Genomic DNA, 22,437 nt, shown 5'->3' with positions numbered 1-22,437 from the left:
AGCCCTGGGCACAACATGTCTGTGTTCAGCCCACCCTGCCACCAACAGACAGGAATACACACATTTAGCCAGGAGCTGAAAGCCAAAATAAACCAGAAATAAACACATCTAATGAGAGAGATTATACATAATCTGAACAGACCAAAAAAAGCTATCACTGACATATAAAACACTAAAGACAGGACAATTATTTCAATAAAAGATACTTTTAGTATCAAGAAAAAGTCAGTTAGCTTTTTTTTTTTTTTTTTTTTTTATTCCATAGTGGAAATAAAATAACAGATTTACAAGATTTGAACTCAGGATTTGATACTCAAATGTATAAGAAAAAACAGCTGCATTTATTTCGAAATAAATTGTTCTTTATATGTCACAGATTCATGAAATATTATGGATAAAATAAACGTTTTCTATTAGAATATATTTTAAAATGTAATTTATTCTTCTGATGCGAAGCTGAATTTTCAGCATCATTACTCCAAAGAAAAAAATATTATCAGTTCTAATAAGTGTTGCTGCATGAATTGCAATATTTGACTATTTTCGATCTAATAAATGCATTAGACACTTCAAAACCATAAAAAATCTTCCCACCCCCAGTCCTTTGAACTATTATGTACTTTGTGGATTATTTGTTGCTTTTATTAGTGACATATATAAATGACCAGAACAAAAGAACCGGTTTGTTTTTGTTGTTGTGGTTTTTGAATGCAGTGCTTTTAAACGACGTGCTTTCAATTGCAGGATCCTTTTTGTTTTCATCTAGATTCTTTTATTTTTTTTGCTGCTGCGTTTTCCCGATAAGGAATGCGCTTTAATAGTCCGAGCGTTTCTCCAGCCGTTTCAATGTAAGCGTCTGACACCCGCTGTTTGTGTGGGGCGCAGCGTGTGATAAGCAGAGATGTATGCCCCCCCATTAGGGTAATTAATCGCTGTCAGAGGCTCTGAGCGTGCTCCTGACGCGCTAGCCGTTGGGCTGAAGTGCACCACCTCAACCCTGCTCTCCCTCTGCTAATAGCCCCCTTCACCGGGACACCAAATGATGGCTAATTAGCTCTATTGTTCCACAGCAGGGAACGCTTGTCAGGTCCTCTGTGACACCGTTAAGTGTCTATCTGCTTACTTATCTACATTTACTGGGGAAAGCTTTTTGGCAGCCTTCGCGGACAAAGCTTTTTTCGCATGAGCGCAAATTCACTGAAAATGTCACTTTCGCTCGTGCGACCTCAAACAAAAGCAAAGGATATCGGGGATAGCTGTCACTATTTTTGCCTCGTTGAATATTTCTTAGCTGTTTTTTCTTCATAGTCACAAACTTATCTTCAAATAAATATTTTAACTGTTATGTCCAGGAAAAAAAAAAACATGCAGTTCATTGTTTGCTTATCGGCAAGAATGTAATAATAAAATAGTAATAAAGTAATAAGTGAGCCGTCTTTCATAACACACACACATGTATATGCAAGTATGTGTGGGTGTGTGTGTGTGTGTGTGTTATATACAGTATATATATATATATATATATATATATATATATATATATATATATATATATATATATATAGAGAGAGAGAGAGAGAGATAGATATATGTATATACACAAAATGCAATAATGTTACAAAATATTCACTACTCTTTCGTGTCTGAAACCAACATTGATAACAAAACCAAGTTATTAAATTTGTGTGATTCATATATTCAAAAATACAGGTCCTTCTCTAAAAATTTGCATATTGTGATAAAGTTCATTATTTTCTGTAATGTACTGATAAACATTAGACTTTCATATATTTCAGATTCATTACACACAACTGAAGTAGTTCAAGCCTTTTATTGTTTTAATATTGATGATTTTGGCATACAGCTCATGAAAACCCAAAATCTCAAAAAATTAGCATATCATGAAAAGGTACCAATTAACCTAATCATCTGAATCAACTAATTAACTCTAAACACCTACAAAAGATTCCTGAGGCTTTTAAAAACTCCCAGCCTGGTTCATTACTCAAAACCGCAATCATGGGTAAGACTGCCGACCTGACTGCTGTCCAGAAGACCATCATTGACACCCTCAAGCGAGAGGGTAAGACACAGAAAGAAATTGCTGAACGAATAGGCTGTTCCCAGAGTGCTGTATCAAGACACCTCAGTGGGAAGTCTGTGGGAAGGAAAAAGTGTGGCAGAAAACGCTGCACAACGAGAAGAGGTGACCGGACCCTGAGGAAGATTGTGGAGAAGGACCGATTCCAGACCTTGGGGGACCTGCGGAAGCAGTGGACTGAGTCTGGAGTAGAAACATCCAGAGCCACCGTGTGCAGGCGTGTGCAGGAAATGGGCTACAGGTGCCGCATTCCCCAGGTCAAGCCACTTTTGAACCAGAAACAGCGGCAGAAGCGCCTGACCTGGGCTACAGAGAAGCAGAACTGGACTGTTGCCCAGTGGTCCAAAGTACTTTTTTCGGATGAAAGCAAATTTTGCGTGTCATTCGGAAATCAAGGTGCCAGAGTCTGGAGGAAGACTGGGGAGAGGGAAATGCCAAAATGCCTGAAGTCCAGCGTCAAGTACCCACAGTCAGTGATGGTCTGGGGTGTCATGTCAGCTGCTGGTGTTGGTCCACTGTGTTTTATCAAGGGCAGGGTCAATGCAGCTAGCTATCAGGAGATTTTGGAGCACTTCATGCTTCCATCTGCTGAAAAGCTTTATGGAGATGAAGATTTCATTTTCCAGCACGACCTGGCACCTGCTCACAGTGGCAAAACCACTGGTAAATGGTTTACTGACCATGGTATTACTGTGCTCAATTGGCCTGCCAACTCTCCTGACCTGAACCCCATAGAGAGTCTGTGGGATATTGTGAAGAGAAAGTTGAGAGACGCAAGACCCAACACTCCGGATGAGCTTAAGGCCGCTATCAAAGCATCCTGGGCCTCCATAACACCTCAGCAGTGCCACAGGCTGATTGCCTCCATGCCACGCCGCGTTGAAGCAGTCATTTCTGCAAAAGGATTCCCGACCAAGTATTGAGCGCATAACTGAACATAATTATTTGAAGGTTGACCTTTTTTGTATTAAATACACTTTTCTTTTATTGGTCGGATGAAATATGCAAATCTTTTGAGATGTATGCCAAAATCATCAATATTAAAACAATAAAAGGCTTGAACTACTTCAGTTGTGTGTAATGAATCTGAAATATATGAAAGTCTAATGTTTATCAGTACATTACAGAAAATAATGAACTTTATGATATTATATCACAATATGCAAATTTTTTGAGAAGGACCTGTATATATTTTCAGATTAGGAACATGTTTTCCTCCAAAATAAAACATATAAAAAAAATAAACATTAAATCAAATTTAATTATAAATACAACATTTCAAATTTAAAAATCAATATTATGTTATATTTATAATATATTATAACAGTTTTATATAAAGTAATTTATTTCTTTGTTGATTTGTTTAATGTTTACAATGTGATCAGCATTTTAATAATAACTATTCACATTGTGGAAATTAAACGACGACAACGAGCACCGCTATATATATATATATATATATATATATATATATATATATATATATATATATATATGTGTGTGTATATATATATATATATATATATATATATATATATATATATATATATATATATATATATATATATATATATATGTGTGTGTATATATATGTGTATATATATATGTGTGTATATGTATGTTACTGAATTATATTTCTTCCATAAGGGACAACTTTCCATGTTTTCTTTGGCATATGCAGATATGCAATTTGGTATAGACATTTTCATTTGTGCATTATTTATATGATCTGCGCTTATAAGGACTGTTGAAATGATTCATCCAAACAACTGACTATTTTAGGCAGTAATCTAATAATCTTATCAAGTGAGGAGTGCCTTATTCTTTTGAAATGAATGCATGGGATCAATTTGCTGTGAACGGTTGTCCCTCATTGCTATCTCTGTCTGTTTATCTGTTTTTCTTCCGAACAGAAATCCTCCACCCACCCTACACCAACCGGAGCTCTGGTCAAGCGATTTTAACGATTTTATATGCAAGTGAGTAACGCAGGTTAATGGATTTGTGTTACACGTGCAGCATTGGCAAATGCAAAGTTTGCCGGTCGCTAAAGTTTTGTTAGTTTTTCTTTTTGACACTGATTTTTGCAGGTTAATTACTCTCATAAAGAGCTGTGCCACTTATTAAGTGTCACTTAATACCTCGTCATACTCTAATTATCCTGCTGCTGCTTTACCAGAACGTCGTTTTTACTCAGTTCATCTCAACAACCTTCAGCTTGTTTGTGTTTTTCCAGAATCCAGTCCTTATCAGCTGCCATTTTGATGTGATATTTTGGACATTTTAGCACACATCCTTCCATTTTTCGCTTGTGTCCTCCTCAGGTGTCTGATAAAGGATTTTGAGCTCAGGCCCAATGTGTTTGACCTTCTTCAGCATGTCTTCATCAAACAGATTGTGGGTAGAGAGAAGACGCTGCAGAAGCAGCTGATGGAGCTAATCGACCTCAACCAGCAAATGGGCGTTATCGAGAAAACAAGGTAGTTAGACGCAAATATCAGCTCTAGTGCTTTCTGTGAGTCGTACTAAAAGTGCAAAAAGTGTTTACAAGTTTGAATTTGAACTTTCTAACAATTTAAAGACTGAAAAGGTTCACCCTTAAAGAAATGAATAGTGCTTTTGAAAAGTTTGTTTAAAACCATTGACACTCCAGCCATATTAAATGGGTAAGAACACTTTAAGATATTTTATTGAATTATTCAGTATTACATTAAATGTTAAAATTATTAAATAAAAAAAATATATAAATAATGAATTTACAACATACAAGTTTCGTTAGAAATGACTGTAATTACAATAAATGCTTGTCAGTACATTCAGCAGTACATATTAACTATACTTTAAAGAAAATAATTATGAAATTACATTACACAAAGTACTTCCCACTGTCAAAAGTTCATTGCTTTTAATATAAATTTAAACTGTAAGATTTTATTTAAATTTCAGTTGACATTAATATGAATGTAATCACATTCCATTACATTGCATATATTATTTCCATAACGAATGCTATTTTTAAAAATTTATATATATATATATTTTTTTTTTTTTTTTTTTTTTTTTTTTTTTTTAACCAGGAAAGACTAAAAAAAAAAAAAAATCTCCATTCATTTAAAAAAATATGCATTTTAATGTAGAAATGCACCAAAATGCTAAATATGATTGCATTATTTTAAAGAATATTTGAAAGATTAATCTCTTTTATTTAAAATATATTGTTTGTTTACTCTAATCTAGACCGACCTGTAAAATATATTTTTTTCCATTTTTTTGCGCCATCTGTGCTTAACAAGCAGTTTATGATATCCTTGATTTTATTTCTGTTTTATTGAAACACAATGATGACAAATTGTACTTTTTTGCCTATTATGTATTATTAATTTGCCTATTATTGACTTGACATACTGTGTCCATATAAAGCATGCTTAAACAGACCACAATTTAAAAATAACTCGAAATGCAAGAATGAGTCCCCTGTAATCAGTCTTGAATGCCAGAGATACATGAAGTGCTTAAAAATTAAAATATTGACATATACACGTTCATACAAATGCAAGCATCTCTGCTGACTGTAGTGCTAGCCAATACAGCGTCACCCTACTATGCTTCTAAGATATGAACTTTATTTTTATCATTAAAGCCATCTTGGAATATCTGAAAGGAGAGACAGTGATTCCAGGTATGAGGTATTGTCTCTCAGTCACATGGGTTAGATCAAATCTGCTTCCTGTGGATGTAGCAGTAGCGGCTTCCTCTCTCTGATCATATGTTGTGGCGACTTCCCTTGCAGCTTTCCCAAAAGCGTCGATTGTGAACCCAGTGTTGTTTTTGTGATTCGCAGAATGTGTTGTTAACCAGAGTATAATACCAATCGCATATAGAATATGATATTCGCTCGTATGTTGTGCTTTTCTTGACTTTGTAATTACTAATATTAAAAGTGCTTGGGATGTATAGGTCTTATTCAAGAACTGCTCTTTTAAATACATAGTTTGGCCCTGTGTGCTGGGCTTTCTTACTTTACCTGGCATCTGTTCAGTAACATCACAAAATTCTGTAAAAACTAGTTTGAATTTTTTCATGTTTTTAATATTAAAAATGCTACACTTTCAGAAATAAAGATACAAAAGCTGTCAGTTGGGCAGTTCATGTACTTTTTTTGTACCTGTTATGTTATATATACACATTAAATACTAATATGTACCTTTAAGGTACCAACATGGACCCTTTAGGTACAAACATGTAGTTTTTGAGAAGGTACTGCCCCAGTGACGGCTTTTGTACCTTTATTTCTGAGAGTGTAGTTAGTTGGCATGTCTTTTTCAGCCATATTGGAGAAGTATCTTATGCTTATTTGATCAAAAATTTCAGAAAAAAAAAAAATAAATAAATAAATATATATATATATATATATATATATATATATATATATATATATATATATATATTTTTTTTTTTTTTTTTTTTTAAATATATTTTAAATATATTTTAATATATATATAAAATCACTTTAACACATAATAAAATGGAATTGGAATTTGATGGTAAAGCTGAAGTTTAAATGTTAAGAAACATTTCTTATTGCTATACATGACGAAAGCAGTTTTTCTGCTTGATATTGTAGAAGTTTTTTAAATTTTTGGGGTGGGGGGAAATCTTACTAACCACAAGCTTTTGAACAGGTAATGTATTGTTCATGCTTGTAACAGCACCTATGCTAATATCACACTGAATGAAGAAAGAAATAACAAAGCTATAGAATAATAACCTTGAAATAAAGATTTCGAAATTGGATATGGACGTCTTCAAATGAGTTTGCGATTCTCTTATATAACTATTGATTTTTAATCATTACCTTTAATGCTTTTATCAATAATTTCAACAAGGTAATTTGTGTGAGTAATTTCTGTGATTTTAACTTTCGTGGTTGCAGGCATGAGCGGATCCACACCAAAAAAGGCAGCTACATGAAGTCTGAAAGTCAAACTTGTGACGACTTGGATGATCTGGCAACCCTAGAGGTTCTAGATGAAGTAAGAATGAATGTAGGCCCCGCGAGAGAAAGGCCACAGAACACACACACGCACACACACACATTTTGATAATCGGTACATAGACTCAGGTAAAACTCGAGGAAATTTTCCTTCCTTCTGTCAGACAGCCCATTCATTCCAGCTGGAATTTATTCTACATCTTACATTTTTTCAGAGAGACTGTCAAGTGACCGTAACTCATCCAAGCAGTCTCATATTTTAACTGTCAAGTGAATAAATAGACAGATTAGTGAACAATAACAGAGTTTGTATAGAAACACATTTAAGGTGATTTATCAATGCAGAGGGCTCTCGTTGACGCTAGATGTATTTTCTCATCCATTATGGTAGCAGCCCTGACAGGAAGCACTTGTATTACGCTTTCGTCCTTGGACCGATATCACCAGATGGAGACCTGTGATGTGTGTAACTGTCTCGTATGGCCATATTGGCCGCATATGGCGGCAGAATATACATAGTGTGTAATAATCACAGCGTAAAGAGCTATGAAAGCAGCAGTCTAGATAAGGAATCATCTCACCGTGCCTAGTTTGGTCACGCAAGGAAAAGTGGTATTAGATAGTCATATTGTTGTGTGTCGGTGTGCAGCGGTTTGATGGGATGGCCATCTGTGACGTTTAATTGTCTCTCTGTTAGAACACAATCACCGAACAGCTACAGAGACGTTACTCAAAGGAGCAGATCTACACCTACGTTGGAGATATCCTCATAGCGGTTAATCCATTCCACAAAACGGAGCTGTACACGCCGGAGGTGCGTGCGATATTTCATTACGCTCTCCATCAGCATTTCATATTCTGCTACATTCCATTTACTGCTAGATCTCTCGTTCGCTTTCTTCCTCACCTGTCAATCTTTATCTGTATTGTGACACTACCTTTTGCAGAAAGAGCGTAGATTTTATTTCCCCCTTTTATTCATTCACATCTTCTCCTCTCTCTAGATTTACTTTAGAAAAGAGTGCTTATTATGGAAATAATATACGTCAAGAATATACGTACTTAAAGGGATAGTTCACCCAAAAATGTCAATTCTTTCATTAATTACTTACCCTTATGTCATTCCAAACCCGAAGCTTTAACATTCCTTTTTTTGTGAGAAAAAGACTATTCAATGGCAACGTGGTGATGCAGAGGAGATGAATTGTTGAATAAAGTCGCACAAAAATAATCCTGTAGCTTCTTAAAGTTACGTTTTAACCACTGATGTCACGTAATGACCATTGGACGTTTCTGGACCTTGATTGTTGTAGTATCCTTGCTGTCTGTGGCAGGGTCAGATAGCTCTCGGAAGTCATCAAAAATATCTTAATTTGAGGTTGAGAAGGTGAGTAATTAATTGCAGAATTTTTATTTTTGGGTGAACTGTCACTTTGAGTGCCAACTAAATGTTTTTGAACACTTGATAACACGTCACATGTTTTCTGTTTCTCTGACAGCATACTAAAGTTTATGTCGGAGCCAAAAGAACGTCCAACCCTCCTCACATATATGCAGTGGCAGACATTGCGTATCAGTCCATGGTGTCTTATAATGCTGATCAGGTAAAGCATGTCCCTTTAAAACACCATAACCTGGAATTGTTTATTTTAAAGAGATATTTCTACCTGATATAACCCATATGAAGTATATTTCAAATAATGTATTAGGTTGATTCAATAATATTTGGTAACTCTTTAGTATAGGGACTGATTCACACTATTAACTAGTTGCTTATTAGCATGCCTATTAATAACATATTGGCTGTTTATTAGTACTTATAAAGCGCATATTCTACTTTACCATATTGTACTTCCCTAAACCCTAATCCCTTATCTTAACAACTACCTTACTAACTATTAAAAAAGCAGCAAATTAGGAGTTTGAGACAAATGACAAAGTTAATGGTTTGTTAATAGCAAGAATTGGACCATAAATGGTGTTACCAATATTAGGTTCCATTTGTCTTAGTGTATCATCAGTCATGTTCTGAACTGTTTGTTTCTGTGTGCAGTGCATTGTCATTAGCGGAGAAAGCGGTGCTGGGAAAACAGAAAGTGCCCACTTATTAGTCCAACAGCTGACTGTCCTGGGAAAGGTAGAGGAGAGCAGCTTTATGTTCTCACTGCTGTATTACGACATATTTTTGTCATAGAATGTCTCTCATATCACTCGGTGTGTTATTCTTCTCTTTCTTTCTCTTCAGGCAAACAATCGGACCCTCCAAGAGAAGATTTTGCTGGTCAATAGTCTGGTGGAGGCCTTTGGAAATGCCTGCACTGTGATCAATGATAACTCCAGTCGTTTTGGGAAGTATCTGGAGATGAAGTTCACCTGTGGAGGGACTGTGGTGGGAGCTCAGATCTCAGATTACCTGCTGGAGAAGTCCCGGGTCGTACACCAGGCCGTGTAGGAAAGCGTCTCTTTCATATCGCCTTTAAGCTGCTGCTAAATTCAGCTTGAATAGAGAATGAAGTATCGAATGATAAGGACTGACTGAAATGGCCAAAAGCATATATATATATATTTTTATTTGCCATCATTAAACACTTTCTTAACTGCTTAGACGCTAAAATCCATTCTATAACCAACCATTTTTCTTTTTTTGGTTGGTTTTGTTTTTTAGAGGAGAACGTAACTTCCACATCTTCTATTATATCTATGCCGGTCTGGCTGAGAGGAAGAAACTGGGCCACTACAAGCTGTCAGACAGCAAAACTCCAAAGTAAGTTCTCGAGCACCTGATAACAACCTGCTCTTTTTATCTGGATCCTCATCTGACATCCTCATTTCTGTTTTGTACTCTCTGTTTTTCTCAATTCCAGGTATCTCCACAATGAGAATGTTAAATTAGTGCCTGACATTGTGGGCAATGCCTTCTATAAGGAGCAGTTTGAGACGGTGGAGCAGTGTTTCAAAGTCATCGGCTTCACTTTAGAGGTGCGCAAATCTAGCACGATAAACCGTTTATAATTCTAAACAAAAGTTCAACGCTATACTGATTTTTTGCTGCATGGAACCTTTATTTTAGAGTCACATCTTCAAGTCACTTAGAACATTTATTTACTTGTTATATCATTTTGAAGCTCTTATATTGGAGGTGATAGCACTGACTTTCATTAGACTAAACCGCAAATGTTATTTCTTTTGGAGAAGGGGCTAAAATGTCATTAGATTAGTAAATACTGATGTGTAAGACAAGCGGAATGCTGATGTGCAGTGACCGTGAGGACAGCCTGCTCTGAATGCTGATGATGGCCTGAGTGGAGGGTTATGTAGAAGTTGTGACCCAGTGCTCTAATGCCATCAGTCTCCACAATTACCATCAGGCGAATCAGTGATGCATGCTGGGATACATTACCGGTGCCCATTTTGTCTGTAAGGCCATATCCATGCTTATCAGTGACATAAGATATCAGATATCCCAAGATCATGAAACAGTAGAGTGCAACGTGAGGTTCTGGAAATAACTCATTTTCTTTGTAGAGAAATTTTTATTTAACTTCAAAGCAGATGCATCACGAATAATGCTCCGTATTATATATTAGAAAATAAATCGAAAGTATTCCGTTTTAATGTTCTTTGTTAGCATTAATCTCAAAGGCATAGTTCACCCAGAAATTATAAGATTATATCAGTTATTTTGATTCTGACGGCACCCGTTCACTGCAGAGGATGCATTGGTGAGCAAGTGATGAAACGCTACATTTCCCCAAATGGGTTACAATAAAGAAACAAACTCATTTACTCATCTTGAATGGTTCGTTTAAATTTGGGGGTAATCGAAAATGTAGTGTACTTCTAATCTTAAAAAAAGATAAATAAGTGTTTTTAAAGTCAGTACAGGTTAATTACCTTTAAAAAAAAGTGTTATTTTCTTAATAGAATGCAAATGTGCGCTAAAAACCACAGTCACAGTTTTGTTTTATACCAGCAGGCCAAGATTTAAATCTTCTTGTGGGATCTTTCTCTGTAATGTCAGTTTAGTTTTCTATTTCTAAGGGAGACCTGAGCAATCCCAGGCACGTGATTGACGTGGCTTTGACATTACAGAGCACTGTATTCTTTAGGGAGTCCATAAAAATCAAATAGACAGACTTGTCAGAATGCCACTAGATATTAGATGCTATTCTATATTTGCAGAAATATGTAGGATGTTTAAACATAGATGTTGTGTCATCTAATAAATCGTGTTATTTATGCCTGGCGTCTTCTTTTGTGCCATTTTTAATTTAATGCGTTTTGTTTCTATTAATATGAACTGTGGTATTTTTTATTTTTTTGTTATAATCTTGTTAGGAGCTCGGGAGTGTTTACAGTATCTTAGCTGGGATCCTAAATGCAGGAGATGTCGAGTTCACATCTGTCGCTTCTGAACATCAGACGGACAAAAGCAACATTTCCAACATGGCAGTACTAGAGAGTGGTAAGAACTGTCACATATCCCAGGTTTTTAAGGCTGACCTTTCAGTCTGTACAACACAACCTTTTGATCTGAGCATGAGCACAGTTATATAATCAGTCATGGGCGTTGCGTGTTTATGTAATTCTGAAGAGCCGCTAGAAACCCTAAGTAAACCCCTATTTGTGGATCAAAAAAATCTCCATAAACAAGCCTAAGGTGGTTTGTTGATCTTAGCTGACTTAATAGTGTAAGACAAGTTTAGGGCAGTACTTACCAGCTTATCCAAAGCAGCTTGTCAAACTCAAACTAGCAAACCAGACTAGACCAGAGGTTAAACCAAATCAAATGGTAAATGTTACCTTGGCAACTTTGTGATTTAAAACGTATATTTTTTTAAGTTTGTGTTTTAGTAACAAAAGTTTTTATTGTTGTTGTTGTCTTCTTCTATGGTTTTAGTTAACCTAGTTTGTAGTTTACAATTTTATTGTCGGTTTTTACAGTCATTTTTAATGTCCCAAAACTGGTGTATTGTCATGTTACACGTACTTGTAAGTATGTAGTAGTTTTTGTAAGTAAATAAATGAATCGCCATATTGTTGTTATATTTCTATGTGTTTGTATGTTCAGCTGCATCGCTGTTGTGTATCCGTGCGGATGAGCTCCAGGAAGCGCTGACCTCTCACTGTGTGGTCACGCGGGGCGAAACCATCGTCAGATCAAACACAGTGGAGAAGGCCACTGAGGTACGGGACGCCATGGGCAAAGCCCTCTACGGACGCCTGTTCAGCTGGATCGTCAACCGCATCAATTCTCTCCTGAAACCAGACAGCGACAGCCAGTCAGAGTAAGAGAAGAGAGTGTTCTCAGATTGTGCTTAGATGTGCCACTATTTCAGCAGCCGCAATCAAATTCTTTCAATGCCGCCATTCAGGAGAGATACAACTTCAGCGCCTCTCCTAACTGACCAGAAACTAGAAAGACAGAGTTCCAGTGTCCTGTTGTAGTCCATATAAAACCGTTTTTAATTCAATCCTTGAATTTCTCTCCAGGGAGGAAGACAAAGGTCTAAACATCGGTATTCTGGACATCTTTGGCTTTGAAAACTTTAAGAGGAACTCTTTTGAGCAGCTCTGCATCAACATCGCCAATGAGCAGATCCAGTTCTACTTCAACCAGCACATCTTCGCCTGGGAGCAGGTACATCCCGCCTCTGATAGAGTCATTTTATCCCGTCTTCAATTGTTTGGGAGCTTTTCTATGCCTAGCATTTTTAGACTTCTTTCCTCAGCATAACCTTATTTCCATCTAAATGGTTGTAACACCTCATCATTTATTGTATCTCGGCGTTGTGAGAAATGGAGGGAAGGGGAGTGGAATATTCAGTTTTCTTTTGACGCAGACAAGCGTGGCAATTCCCCAGACTGACTGTAGCCTTGAGGGGGAAAGTGATTTGGTGCCTCTAAACGTTTGCGACTAACCCACATTAGTGCCTTCATAAATCATCTGAAACAAGGGTTACGTCAGGAGCCGCTGACTTTGCTTGTGCTTCTGTAAGCAGACAGAAAATGCTGCTTTAGGTAAATGTGTGGATGTGATGGCCACATTTATGTGCTTGATGCATAATTCATTAGTATTTATATGAGTAAATCTAACAAGTATATTTATTTGCTAGGCACTTGCCAGGGTGTTCTAGGAGGATGCTAGAGCATTGCTAAAATAAAGCATAATAATAATAAAGTATGTAATGCAATGGCAAGCACTACTCATTTGTGTATAGTTATTATTATATTTTTGCAATACAGTATATTTTAATTTAATTTTGTCTAAATGAGAGTGTTTAATTAAAATTAATTTAATTAAAAAAACAATTAATGTGTACAGTTAAAACTTAATTTATGCATAATTTAAATTATAAACATAGTACTAGTAATGTTTTTATTACACCAATAAGAGTGTAGGAGGAAATGTAATTCAAAATAAAATGAAGTCCAAAAATATACTTAATTATCTTTTATTTTATTTTAATTTGGAATTTGGCCCAGACAACATTACTTTTTGAGCTTTACCTGTAAAATGTATAAGCGTCATACTTGTTGATGTGTGCTCTATTTATCATATTATTACTGTATTTATATTCAGAGTATGTAGCCTTAAGAAAACATTAAAGAATGTTATATTTATTGTTCCTGTGTTGCTTCAAATCTCTGTTGTTTTTCCATCCCTGAGGCTTGTATGTCAGCAGCAGTCTTACTGTCCCAAAAAAGGTTGTTCCCCGTTCGCAGGATGACTTTACCCGCGGCTAAAAGCTCTAATCCACATCAGAGATTGGATTTCTCAAACGATGTTCTGTTTGTGTGTCGATGCGTTTCGCCAGTGAATAATTTAGGTCCGTGTGTATTGCAATTTATCAACGTGGCAATCTACAGACAAGACAGACATGACATTTGCGCTTTGGGTTGAGGGTTCTGCTCACAGGAAGTCATCGTGTAGCAGCAAGAATTGATTGACACACACTGTAGCTCAGGTGTAGGAGTCTACTGAGCTCAGGCATCAGCTAGCAGAAGTCTGCAGTGTTGTTGGATGCTTACAAATATTAGTGGATAGATGAACGGAAGTATGTTCCCCCGAGGAGAAATTCAGGTGCAAAACAATAGCAGCATCAAGCGTAAAGGTCACAGACAAAATTACGTTCAGAGCCATAGAGCAATCAAACAAGACATTTCAAAATATGATTGCATTGTCTCATAATAGAGTTTTCTTTTGCCATTTTGTGTAGAATTAGTCTGACCTGAATTTTTATTATCAGCATGAAGCCTTGTGCACTCACGGCTCATTTTGACTGAAAACTGCTCAGTTAAAGCAATGACCAGCAATGTTTTTATGCTGTTTTGGGGGTGAGAAATTAAAGAAACAGCAGTGTCTGTCTGAACCAAATTAAGAAATTCTCAATATTGTGTAATTTTTGTCTATTCCTTCTGATTGTTTCATGTTTTTAAAAAAGTCCCTTTTCTTAGTTACTCACTCAGGCTGCATTCGTTTGCTAAATATACAGTAATAACAGTGACATTGTGAAATGACATTACAATTTAAAATAACTGTTTTCTATATGAATAGATTAGAATTTATTCCTGTGATACAAAGCTGAATTTTCAGTATTATTACTCTAGCCATCAGTTTCCCATGACAAGATATCATTCTAATATCCTGCTCAAGAATCTTTTTTATTATTATTCCTTTTTATTCATCATTTTTAGGATTCTTTGCAACATTTTTAAAACGTCTTTACTTTTACTTTTGGTCAATTAATTGCATCCTTTGCAAAAAAGCATTAATTCATAGACGGTTCATGGCTCATTGTTTGGTGTCTCTGTAGGACGAGTATCTGAACGAAGATGTGGATGCTCGAGTGATTGAATATGAAGATAACCGGCCGCTGCTGGACCTGTTTCTTCAGAAGCCCATGGGCATGTTGGCTCTGCTGGATGAGGAGAGTCGCTTTCCTCAGGCAACTGACCAGACCCTCGTCGGCAAGTTCCTCTTAACATCTGACCTTCTTCCTGAAACACCATAGAGTTTTTAGCTTTATTTGTTTACCTGGTGTCTTATGACCAGACTTACTCTCTCACACTCAAACACACACACACACACACACACACACACACAACAACAACAAGGGAGAGGCTGTCATCAAACATTTACTGGCACGCTAAGTTTTCATCTTCTTTCTTCAGAGGACCTTATCAATGAAGTCTTCAGCTGAATAATTCAGTATGCCGAGACTAACAGTTTTTCCATGACTTAGCTTAATTGCTTATATTGAATAAAAGGGAAGGATGCATGAATTCATCCATTCATATGTATCTCGTGGTATTACAAACAGATTAATAAATTAATGAAGGTCGGGTCAGTATGAACAATGAGCAAATGAGTGAGTGAACTGACACAAGTGATGGATGTTTAAATGCACAAACAAGCAAATAAATAATCTGATTAATTATTAAACTAATAACTGAGTGGATGTGTGTGTGAATGAATTGGTGAATGTTTTTTTTTATTCAGAGAAATTTGAGGACAACCTAAAGTCCAAACACTTCTGGAGACCAAAGAGGGTTGATCTGGGCTTTGGAATCAATCACTACGCAGGGAAGGTAGAAATATTTCATTTATTAATTTTTATATATGCATCATACCATAGACACAAAGATATGTAGTAATGGATTGTTTACCCAAAAATGATCATTCACATTTCTATAAATAAAGGATCTTATTGACAGTAGGCAATTAAAAAGCCATTTTGGATTTTTATAAAAGCAATTTTTAATAGTGTGAAAATCAAAACATTTACTTTTTTGTAAGGGTGAGAAAATGGTGACAGAATTTTTATTTTGGGTGAATCTAGGCCAAGTCCATCTTTGAGAATATTCTGTTGGATGTAAATGCATCTTGTTTCTTGTGTGGTTAGGTGATCTATAACGCCGGCGGTTTTCTGGCTAAGAACAGAGATGCTCTGCCCGCTGATATTGTTCTTCTGCTGAGGTCTTCAGAGAATGAATTGATCCGGAAACTGGTTACTCACCCACTCACTAAAACAGGTTTGCATTGGCTTTGTATTCTTTAAAAAACATTTAAAGTCTTTGGAAAGTTTGCTGTTTAGATGCTTCATTTTCTGTCCTTTTTATACAGATATAATTATTATTAATTATTAACCCACAAGTCCACACACATTGGTCTAGACATGCACTTATGAAGCATTTGAACATGGTGTGTGTGTGTGTGTTTCATTTGTCCTCTCTGTATGAGACAGATTTTCTAAACAGTGACCTCTAACAATGTGTCAATCAATCCAATCATTGTGTAATTCCCTTGTTCAATTACTTTTTTTTTTTCCATTGTGCTGCCAGACAAAAAAAGGAAGATTTATTTTGCTTTGAGTACATCCACCAGTTTCCACTCTTTTATTTGTGGATAGCAGAGTCCTGCAGTGTGAATACTTTTTACAAATCACTAATTATAAATGTATTGCATATCAAATTTGGAAGAGAAATCACCCCAAAAGATAATGTATAGCCATCGGTGTGGCTATATAAAATATAATACTAATCTACTGCAATACAAAGTACTCAAACATTAAATGGGTAATTATTATTATTATTATTATTATTATAAGTAGTAGTAGTAATAGTAATAGTAATGTCATATGTAACACTCATTTAATTAATTTATTTATTTTAATATTTTTTTAATCTGTGTAGCACCTGTGATTGACCAAAAAAAAAAGGTTGTCAGTTTAATCTTAGATTTTCATTTAATTACATTTTAAAATTAATTGATTACGTTTTTTGAAGTTGATCAATTACTTTGTTAGTATTTTTGATGTTGAAGTTAAAATTCGGACTGAAATTGTAGTACAGAATAGTTCTTACAAAAAAACTATTTCCTATAAACTATCAAGACCTGTTTACATAGAGCAAATGCCACATCACCTAAAGTTCGTGAAAGGTTAATCACACGCGTAAAAAAATACAACATTTTTTAGCATAGACCAATTTTATTTTCATTTTTAAATGTTAAACTCTCTAACATGCCCCATAGACTTTTATTATAAGCACACACACACTTGTCCTTTAAACGAAGGGGTGAGTGACAAGGGTTATTAACCGTAGGACACAGATGCTGTTGGTTGATTTTAGGTTATATTTAAACCAAAACATTTAAACCAAAATCTAACTGTTGCTTTATTATGTGACCCACTAGACAAAGCAATACTACCATAGTGTAATTGAGCATAGCATGAGCAGCCAAATGGTAAGTATAGTCACATTCTATTATATTACACTGCATTATAGGCCACGCCACAATCTCGCAGAATAGAAATGACAGTGCAAACACCATCCTGTCTGAAACGTTAAGCAGGGAGTTTGATCTATCGGTCTGAACGAATGAATGTAGCACTCTCTCTAGAAAAGAGAATGTGCTCGCTCCCATGTGATCTGATGTGATGAATGGAGGTCGTCTGACTGACACAGTCAATTACGTCCTGTGAGATTCACTGGGGATTGTTTCCAGGAAGTCTGCTGGGATTTCAAACCTAGGCCTCATTCATAAGGCTTTTGTTAGCTACTTGACCATTGTGAAGCTTATTTATCTGTCACAGCACTGACCTCCAAAGACCGTATATCCCAGTGCCCTTGAAATGGTTAACCTCGCAATAAATGCTAGATTATCTTTAAAGAACATGTGATCTAATCTAATGAAGTGTCAAGAGCAGATTTCTAATGTGTTTGGTTATCACTGTGAAAGCAGGTACATCCCATGACCTCTCTCTTTGTGCAGGTAACTTGGCTCACACTAAAGGAAAGGCTGCAAGCTCTGCTCGTATGGGCACGCAGCAATCACAACGCACCATTAACTTTGCCAAGGTACCTCATTTTGGCCTATTCTCTTCTCTGTACTACAGAGCTCCTAAAGGAACATGGTGGTGGAAAAAAAAAATGAGATGGAAGGAAAATTATTTTAATGTTTGTCCATTCGTTCACCAAACTATTGGATTCTCTTGAAAAACTTTGCATTCGCCTACAAATGTTGACAATATGAAGTGTTTAAAACTGAACACAATTCTGTGCTTTTGTAGGGAAAACATATTTCTATGGGGAGCACTGCTTTGATAGAGAATGTAAATGTTTGGTAAGAAAATGCAAAGTTTCTCGGGAAAGGCAATAGTTTTGCAAGAAAATCAAATGTTTTGTTATAAATGCAACATTTCTTGGAAAAATGTCGACAAGAGATAAAAACATTTATTGCACGAATGCACAATTTCTCAGAAATGCAATAGCTATGTGATAGATTGCACACAAAGTTGAATGAACGAAAAGTTTCTCGTTTGTCAACATTTGAAGTTAAAAGTTGTCCTGTGACAAGAACACATTGGTTTTGTGCTTTAGGACAACTTAAATGAATCTTGATCCGCTTCAGATGTTGACTAGTAAAGTTTTGTGAGAGGTCGCAAATATTTTGTGAGCAAACGCAACATTTTACAGCGGAATGCAATAGCTTTCCAAGACAGTTTAAATGTTTGTCGGGGGAACACAATACTTTTGTAAGAGATCACAAATGTTCTCTTTTTACTAGTACTATAATTTTTCCTCCCAATATAAATATTTTTTCTTATCACCATGTCATCTTAGGGACTCCATGTTGTTCTTTTTATTTCTGCTCTGCCTTTAAGCCTTCTATCTATCTGTTATGTTTGGCAAACCTTAAGAAATGGCTGAAGTTGTTAGGTGTTGGTGTTTAAATGTGGGCATTGATAAGCTAGATTTAGTTTTTCTAGGAGCTTCAGTGGTTTCACTTTTTTTGGAATGTACTAATTTCCTTTCCATCTCTATTTTGTCTCTTTGTCTTTCCACACTCCATACCCATCAATGACATTTCCATTCCTTCCTATAATGTCTTCTGTCTAAAGCTGGAGGGTCTTATGTTGTTCAATTTTGTATCATTCAGTGAGGTAATGATCCTGTAGTATTTGTGCTATATATTAGAGATGTGCTCATAGAGGTTATGTGCCAGCATGGTGCTTACCGGTTTTGGGTGTCTGGTTTGTGTATATGTGGGTCTTTCTCAGAAAACTGTGCTTCTTTTTATTTTATTTGAAAAAGTAACTTAAAGTAACTTTAAGCTTTTTTTCCTCACCTCAGGCCCAAATTGCCAGGACAATACTACCTTAGACATTAGCTGATGCATCCTTCCAATTTTCAGATTTGTGGTGTACAAATATTTTTCCCTCTCTAGTTAGCATAAAAAAAAAAATCAGCTATGACAGTATGTCTATGTTTCAGGTATTCCGAGATGGCCCAGATATTTTACAAATTTAAACACATTCCATTATAATGTGATATAAAATTAATATTCTAACCTTCATAACTCTCAAAATCAGTATATTATTTAAACCTATTAGAAATTAACATTTGAATTGTAACTCTTTAGTAATATATAGTAAATTGTAATTCTATTGAAACGAATTAAATGAATTAATTTACGACTATGATTTCACAAAGACATTAAAATGACTAATGTCAGTATACTTAAAGTGGCACACTGATGCGTATTATGAATGTCAAACATTTAACAAGTAAAATTTAGTTTCATTTAAAAGTTCAGTCAGTCAGATATGTTGAATATTGCAACAAAGGTCTTTTTGTTGCATTCAGTAATCATGGAGACTCGCTTGGCACCATTTCCTGAAAATGACCCATGTCTGTGAGAATGAAAGAGTCTCTTCTCAGCTGACCCTACCAGCTGTCTAATAGCTAATGCATTTGTAGATTGACTGATTTACAGCTTGATTAGTTCATATTATACACATTAGAATTGAGTGTCCCCGTGGAATTAAGGAGAATTGCCTGCGCAGGCGCATTTTAAAAAGATGTGCTTGTTTTCCAAGTTTTTTAGCATTTAGTTTATTATTCCCAAGACAATTAGTAAGAGAACACATGAGCTCACATTCAGGTTGCACTCTGAAATGAATTAGGGTTTTAAACATATTGAAATGATGTCTTTGATGAAGACCTGCATACATTACCATTTATTTACATATTTAAGCATGCTTCCTTTAGAAAATTCCACATGAAAGATTCCGTCCATTTTAGCCCACGTAAAATAAAAGCACCTGTGTCAGTGTGTGATTCTGCTTTGTGTTCAAGACTGATAATATAGCCGGGTGAAATATTCATGGCTCTTTCAAACAAGGAATTTGGCCTTATTGATGATTGTCATAAGTAATTAATGCTTGTTAGATTGCTTTGCAAATGAATTCTGCTGTTATTAGTAATTTTATGTTATTTTTTTAATATTTTGGAATCAAATCAGATTGTCTTATCATGATTTTTATGCATTTCTTTTTCAGTCTTCCTCTCGGAAATTAACTCCCACCCTTGACAAAACAATGCTTGCCTTGCCTGTTGACACTGTACAAACGGTGATTGTGTGTTTACCCTGACCTTTGGCTTTGTTGTATAAGATTTTCCAAGAGGAGACATGCAAAAATTAATCATAAACAGATAATTTTATGTTTATATACAAGACCCCCAATATCCCTTCTGTAGATTTTCATGACCACATGTTTTCAGCATGCTGAATACTTTGTGTTTGCAAAGGCGGAGAGCACAGGAGACACCACGCGTCACCCCAGAGAGACCACCAACATGAAGACTCAAACGGTGGCCTCTTACTTCAGAGTAAGACATTTGAAGGCCTATGATAATGATAAGAACCAATAACAATCACCACTCATTTTCTTGCTTTATTCACTGTACTTTGCAGTATTCTCTAATGGACCTGTTATCAAAGATGGTGGCAGGCCAGCCTCACTTTGTGCGTTGCATAAAACCCAACAATGATCGCCAAGCCCATAAGTTTGACAGGGAGAAGGTTTTAATCCAATTACGCTACACTGGTATTCTAGAGACTGCCAAGATTCGCAGACAGGGCTACTCTCATCGCATTCTCTTCAACAACTTCATCGAAAGGTTGGACTGATACTACATATTGCTGTGTGTCGAGTGCATAAGTTCCTTTTCCACCTAAATGGTGTTTATGTTGTTGCTGGAGCTAATGCTCTGCCAAGGGACCCGTCCCATAATTGGCCTGTGTTTCAAATGACTTGAGAAGTGAAAAATGACATGGCGTGACTACATAACCCCCCTTCGAACAAAGCGATTGTGGAATCCATTATAGCTCACCGTGATCTTTGGTCTTAGTTTTGAAAACTTATTTTAACATCAAAAGTAACAGCCATCAAAAGCTGACCATTGAACGAACAATAATGCTCTAGCACATTGGAAAAGGATTGCCTCTTTAGTCTATAATTTATGTTCAGAGTTGCCTTTTAATAACCATTGCTCTTTTCAGATACGCTATATTAGCATTTAGAGCCAATGAGGAGCCAGCAATGAATCCTGAGACATGTGCTGTTATTTTGGAGAAGGCCAAATTAGAAAACTGGGTTCTGGGAAAAACAAAGGTTTGTGAATCAATGGTATTAATAACTGCTGTTGTTGTTCAAAAGAGCTCTGAAGTCTGATGGTTATGTGTTAAGGTATTTCTTAAATACTATCATGCGGAGCAATTGAATTTGATGGTGAGGCAGACCACAGACCGAATTGTTCTGGTCCAAGCATATGTACGGGGCTGGCTGGCATTTAAACGATACCGGTTGGAGCTGGAAAAACGAGAACAAAGTGCCGTGGTGTTGCAGTCAGGTGAGCTCATGTTATTGACTAAATGTTAAATTGCACAATACTCTGCAGAAGAAGCTCTAAAATCTCAAAAATTTTCTTTTAGCATACAGAGGACACAAAGTTAGGAAAAGAGTGGCTGATGACAAAAGCAAAGCAAAGTCAGAGGCTGTTATCACACAATTTCAAGCGGGTAAGACAAAAAATATTACAAAAATGTACTGTATGAATTAAGAAGGAGAAGTACTAAATTGCGGCATCTTTATGCAGTTTGCAGAGGATATCTGTCAAGACAGAAATATAAGGAGCTGCTAGATGAGAAGAACAAAGCTGCTGCAAAGATCCAGGCTCACTACAGGGGACACAAAGAGAGGAAAAGCTTCAAGAGGAAAAAGTAAGTGCTGTTCTTATTCCAAATAATTTTATTGTCTTAATTGTTGATTATCTTAAAACTAAAATGCAACATTTTTAATCAATGGTTCATCTCATCAAGCTCTTTGTCTTACTGGTTCTTTGTCCTTCTAAGCTTAATTTTCTTGGTTTAAGTCTTGGATTAAGGCTATAGCTATCTAACAAAAGGTATGTGCTAACCATTAAATTAATACAGAAGTCATGCAACGCCGTTTTACCAAATTTGCAAGAAAAGAGAGAATGCATGAGGTGAAAT

The 22,437-nt window shown here is 35.9% G+C and overlaps 1 protein-coding gene across 2 annotated transcripts in view; it reads left to right on the top strand.

Annotated features, from left to right (window-relative positions):
- Nucleotides 1-22,437, top strand: part of myo3a (myosin IIIA) — a 70,291-nt gene that overhangs the window by 36,298 nt on the left and 11,556 nt on the right. For both annotated transcript variants that reach the window (XM_043225714.1, XM_043225715.1), the window contains 23 exons: nucleotides 4,015-4,080; nucleotides 4,426-4,581; nucleotides 7,035-7,134; nucleotides 7,792-7,908; nucleotides 8,594-8,698; nucleotides 9,148-9,231; nucleotides 9,340-9,542; nucleotides 9,760-9,858; nucleotides 9,959-10,073; nucleotides 11,433-11,559; nucleotides 12,166-12,382; nucleotides 12,588-12,735; nucleotides 14,912-15,065; nucleotides 15,598-15,686; nucleotides 16,001-16,130; nucleotides 17,872-17,957; nucleotides 20,441-20,512; nucleotides 20,691-20,771; nucleotides 20,857-21,062; nucleotides 21,445-21,556; nucleotides 21,632-21,794; nucleotides 21,877-21,963; nucleotides 22,041-22,164. In XM_043225714.1, the coding sequence (XP_043081649.1) occupies nucleotides 4,015-4,080; nucleotides 4,426-4,581; nucleotides 7,035-7,134; nucleotides 7,792-7,908; nucleotides 8,594-8,698; nucleotides 9,148-9,231; nucleotides 9,340-9,542; nucleotides 9,760-9,858; nucleotides 9,959-10,073; nucleotides 11,433-11,559; nucleotides 12,166-12,382; nucleotides 12,588-12,735; nucleotides 14,912-15,065; nucleotides 15,598-15,686; nucleotides 16,001-16,130; nucleotides 17,872-17,957; nucleotides 20,441-20,512; nucleotides 20,691-20,771; nucleotides 20,857-21,062; nucleotides 21,445-21,556; nucleotides 21,632-21,794; nucleotides 21,877-21,963; nucleotides 22,041-22,164 (2,841 nt within the window). The remainder of the gene's footprint in view (nucleotides 1-4,014; nucleotides 4,081-4,425; nucleotides 4,582-7,034; nucleotides 7,135-7,791; nucleotides 7,909-8,593; nucleotides 8,699-9,147; nucleotides 9,232-9,339; nucleotides 9,543-9,759; nucleotides 9,859-9,958; nucleotides 10,074-11,432; nucleotides 11,560-12,165; nucleotides 12,383-12,587; nucleotides 12,736-14,911; nucleotides 15,066-15,597; nucleotides 15,687-16,000; nucleotides 16,131-17,871; nucleotides 17,958-20,440; nucleotides 20,513-20,690; nucleotides 20,772-20,856; nucleotides 21,063-21,444; nucleotides 21,557-21,631; nucleotides 21,795-21,876; nucleotides 21,964-22,040; nucleotides 22,165-22,437) is intronic.

This window comes from Puntigrus tetrazona, chromosome 24 (genome assembly GCF_018831695.1).
Source record: "Puntigrus tetrazona isolate hp1 chromosome 24, ASM1883169v1, whole genome shotgun sequence".
NCBI lineage: Eukaryota > Metazoa > Chordata > Actinopteri > Cypriniformes > Cyprinidae > Puntigrus > Puntigrus tetrazona.
Note: the sequence above shows the minus strand (reverse complement) of the source record. Positions and strands in the feature narration are given on the sequence as shown.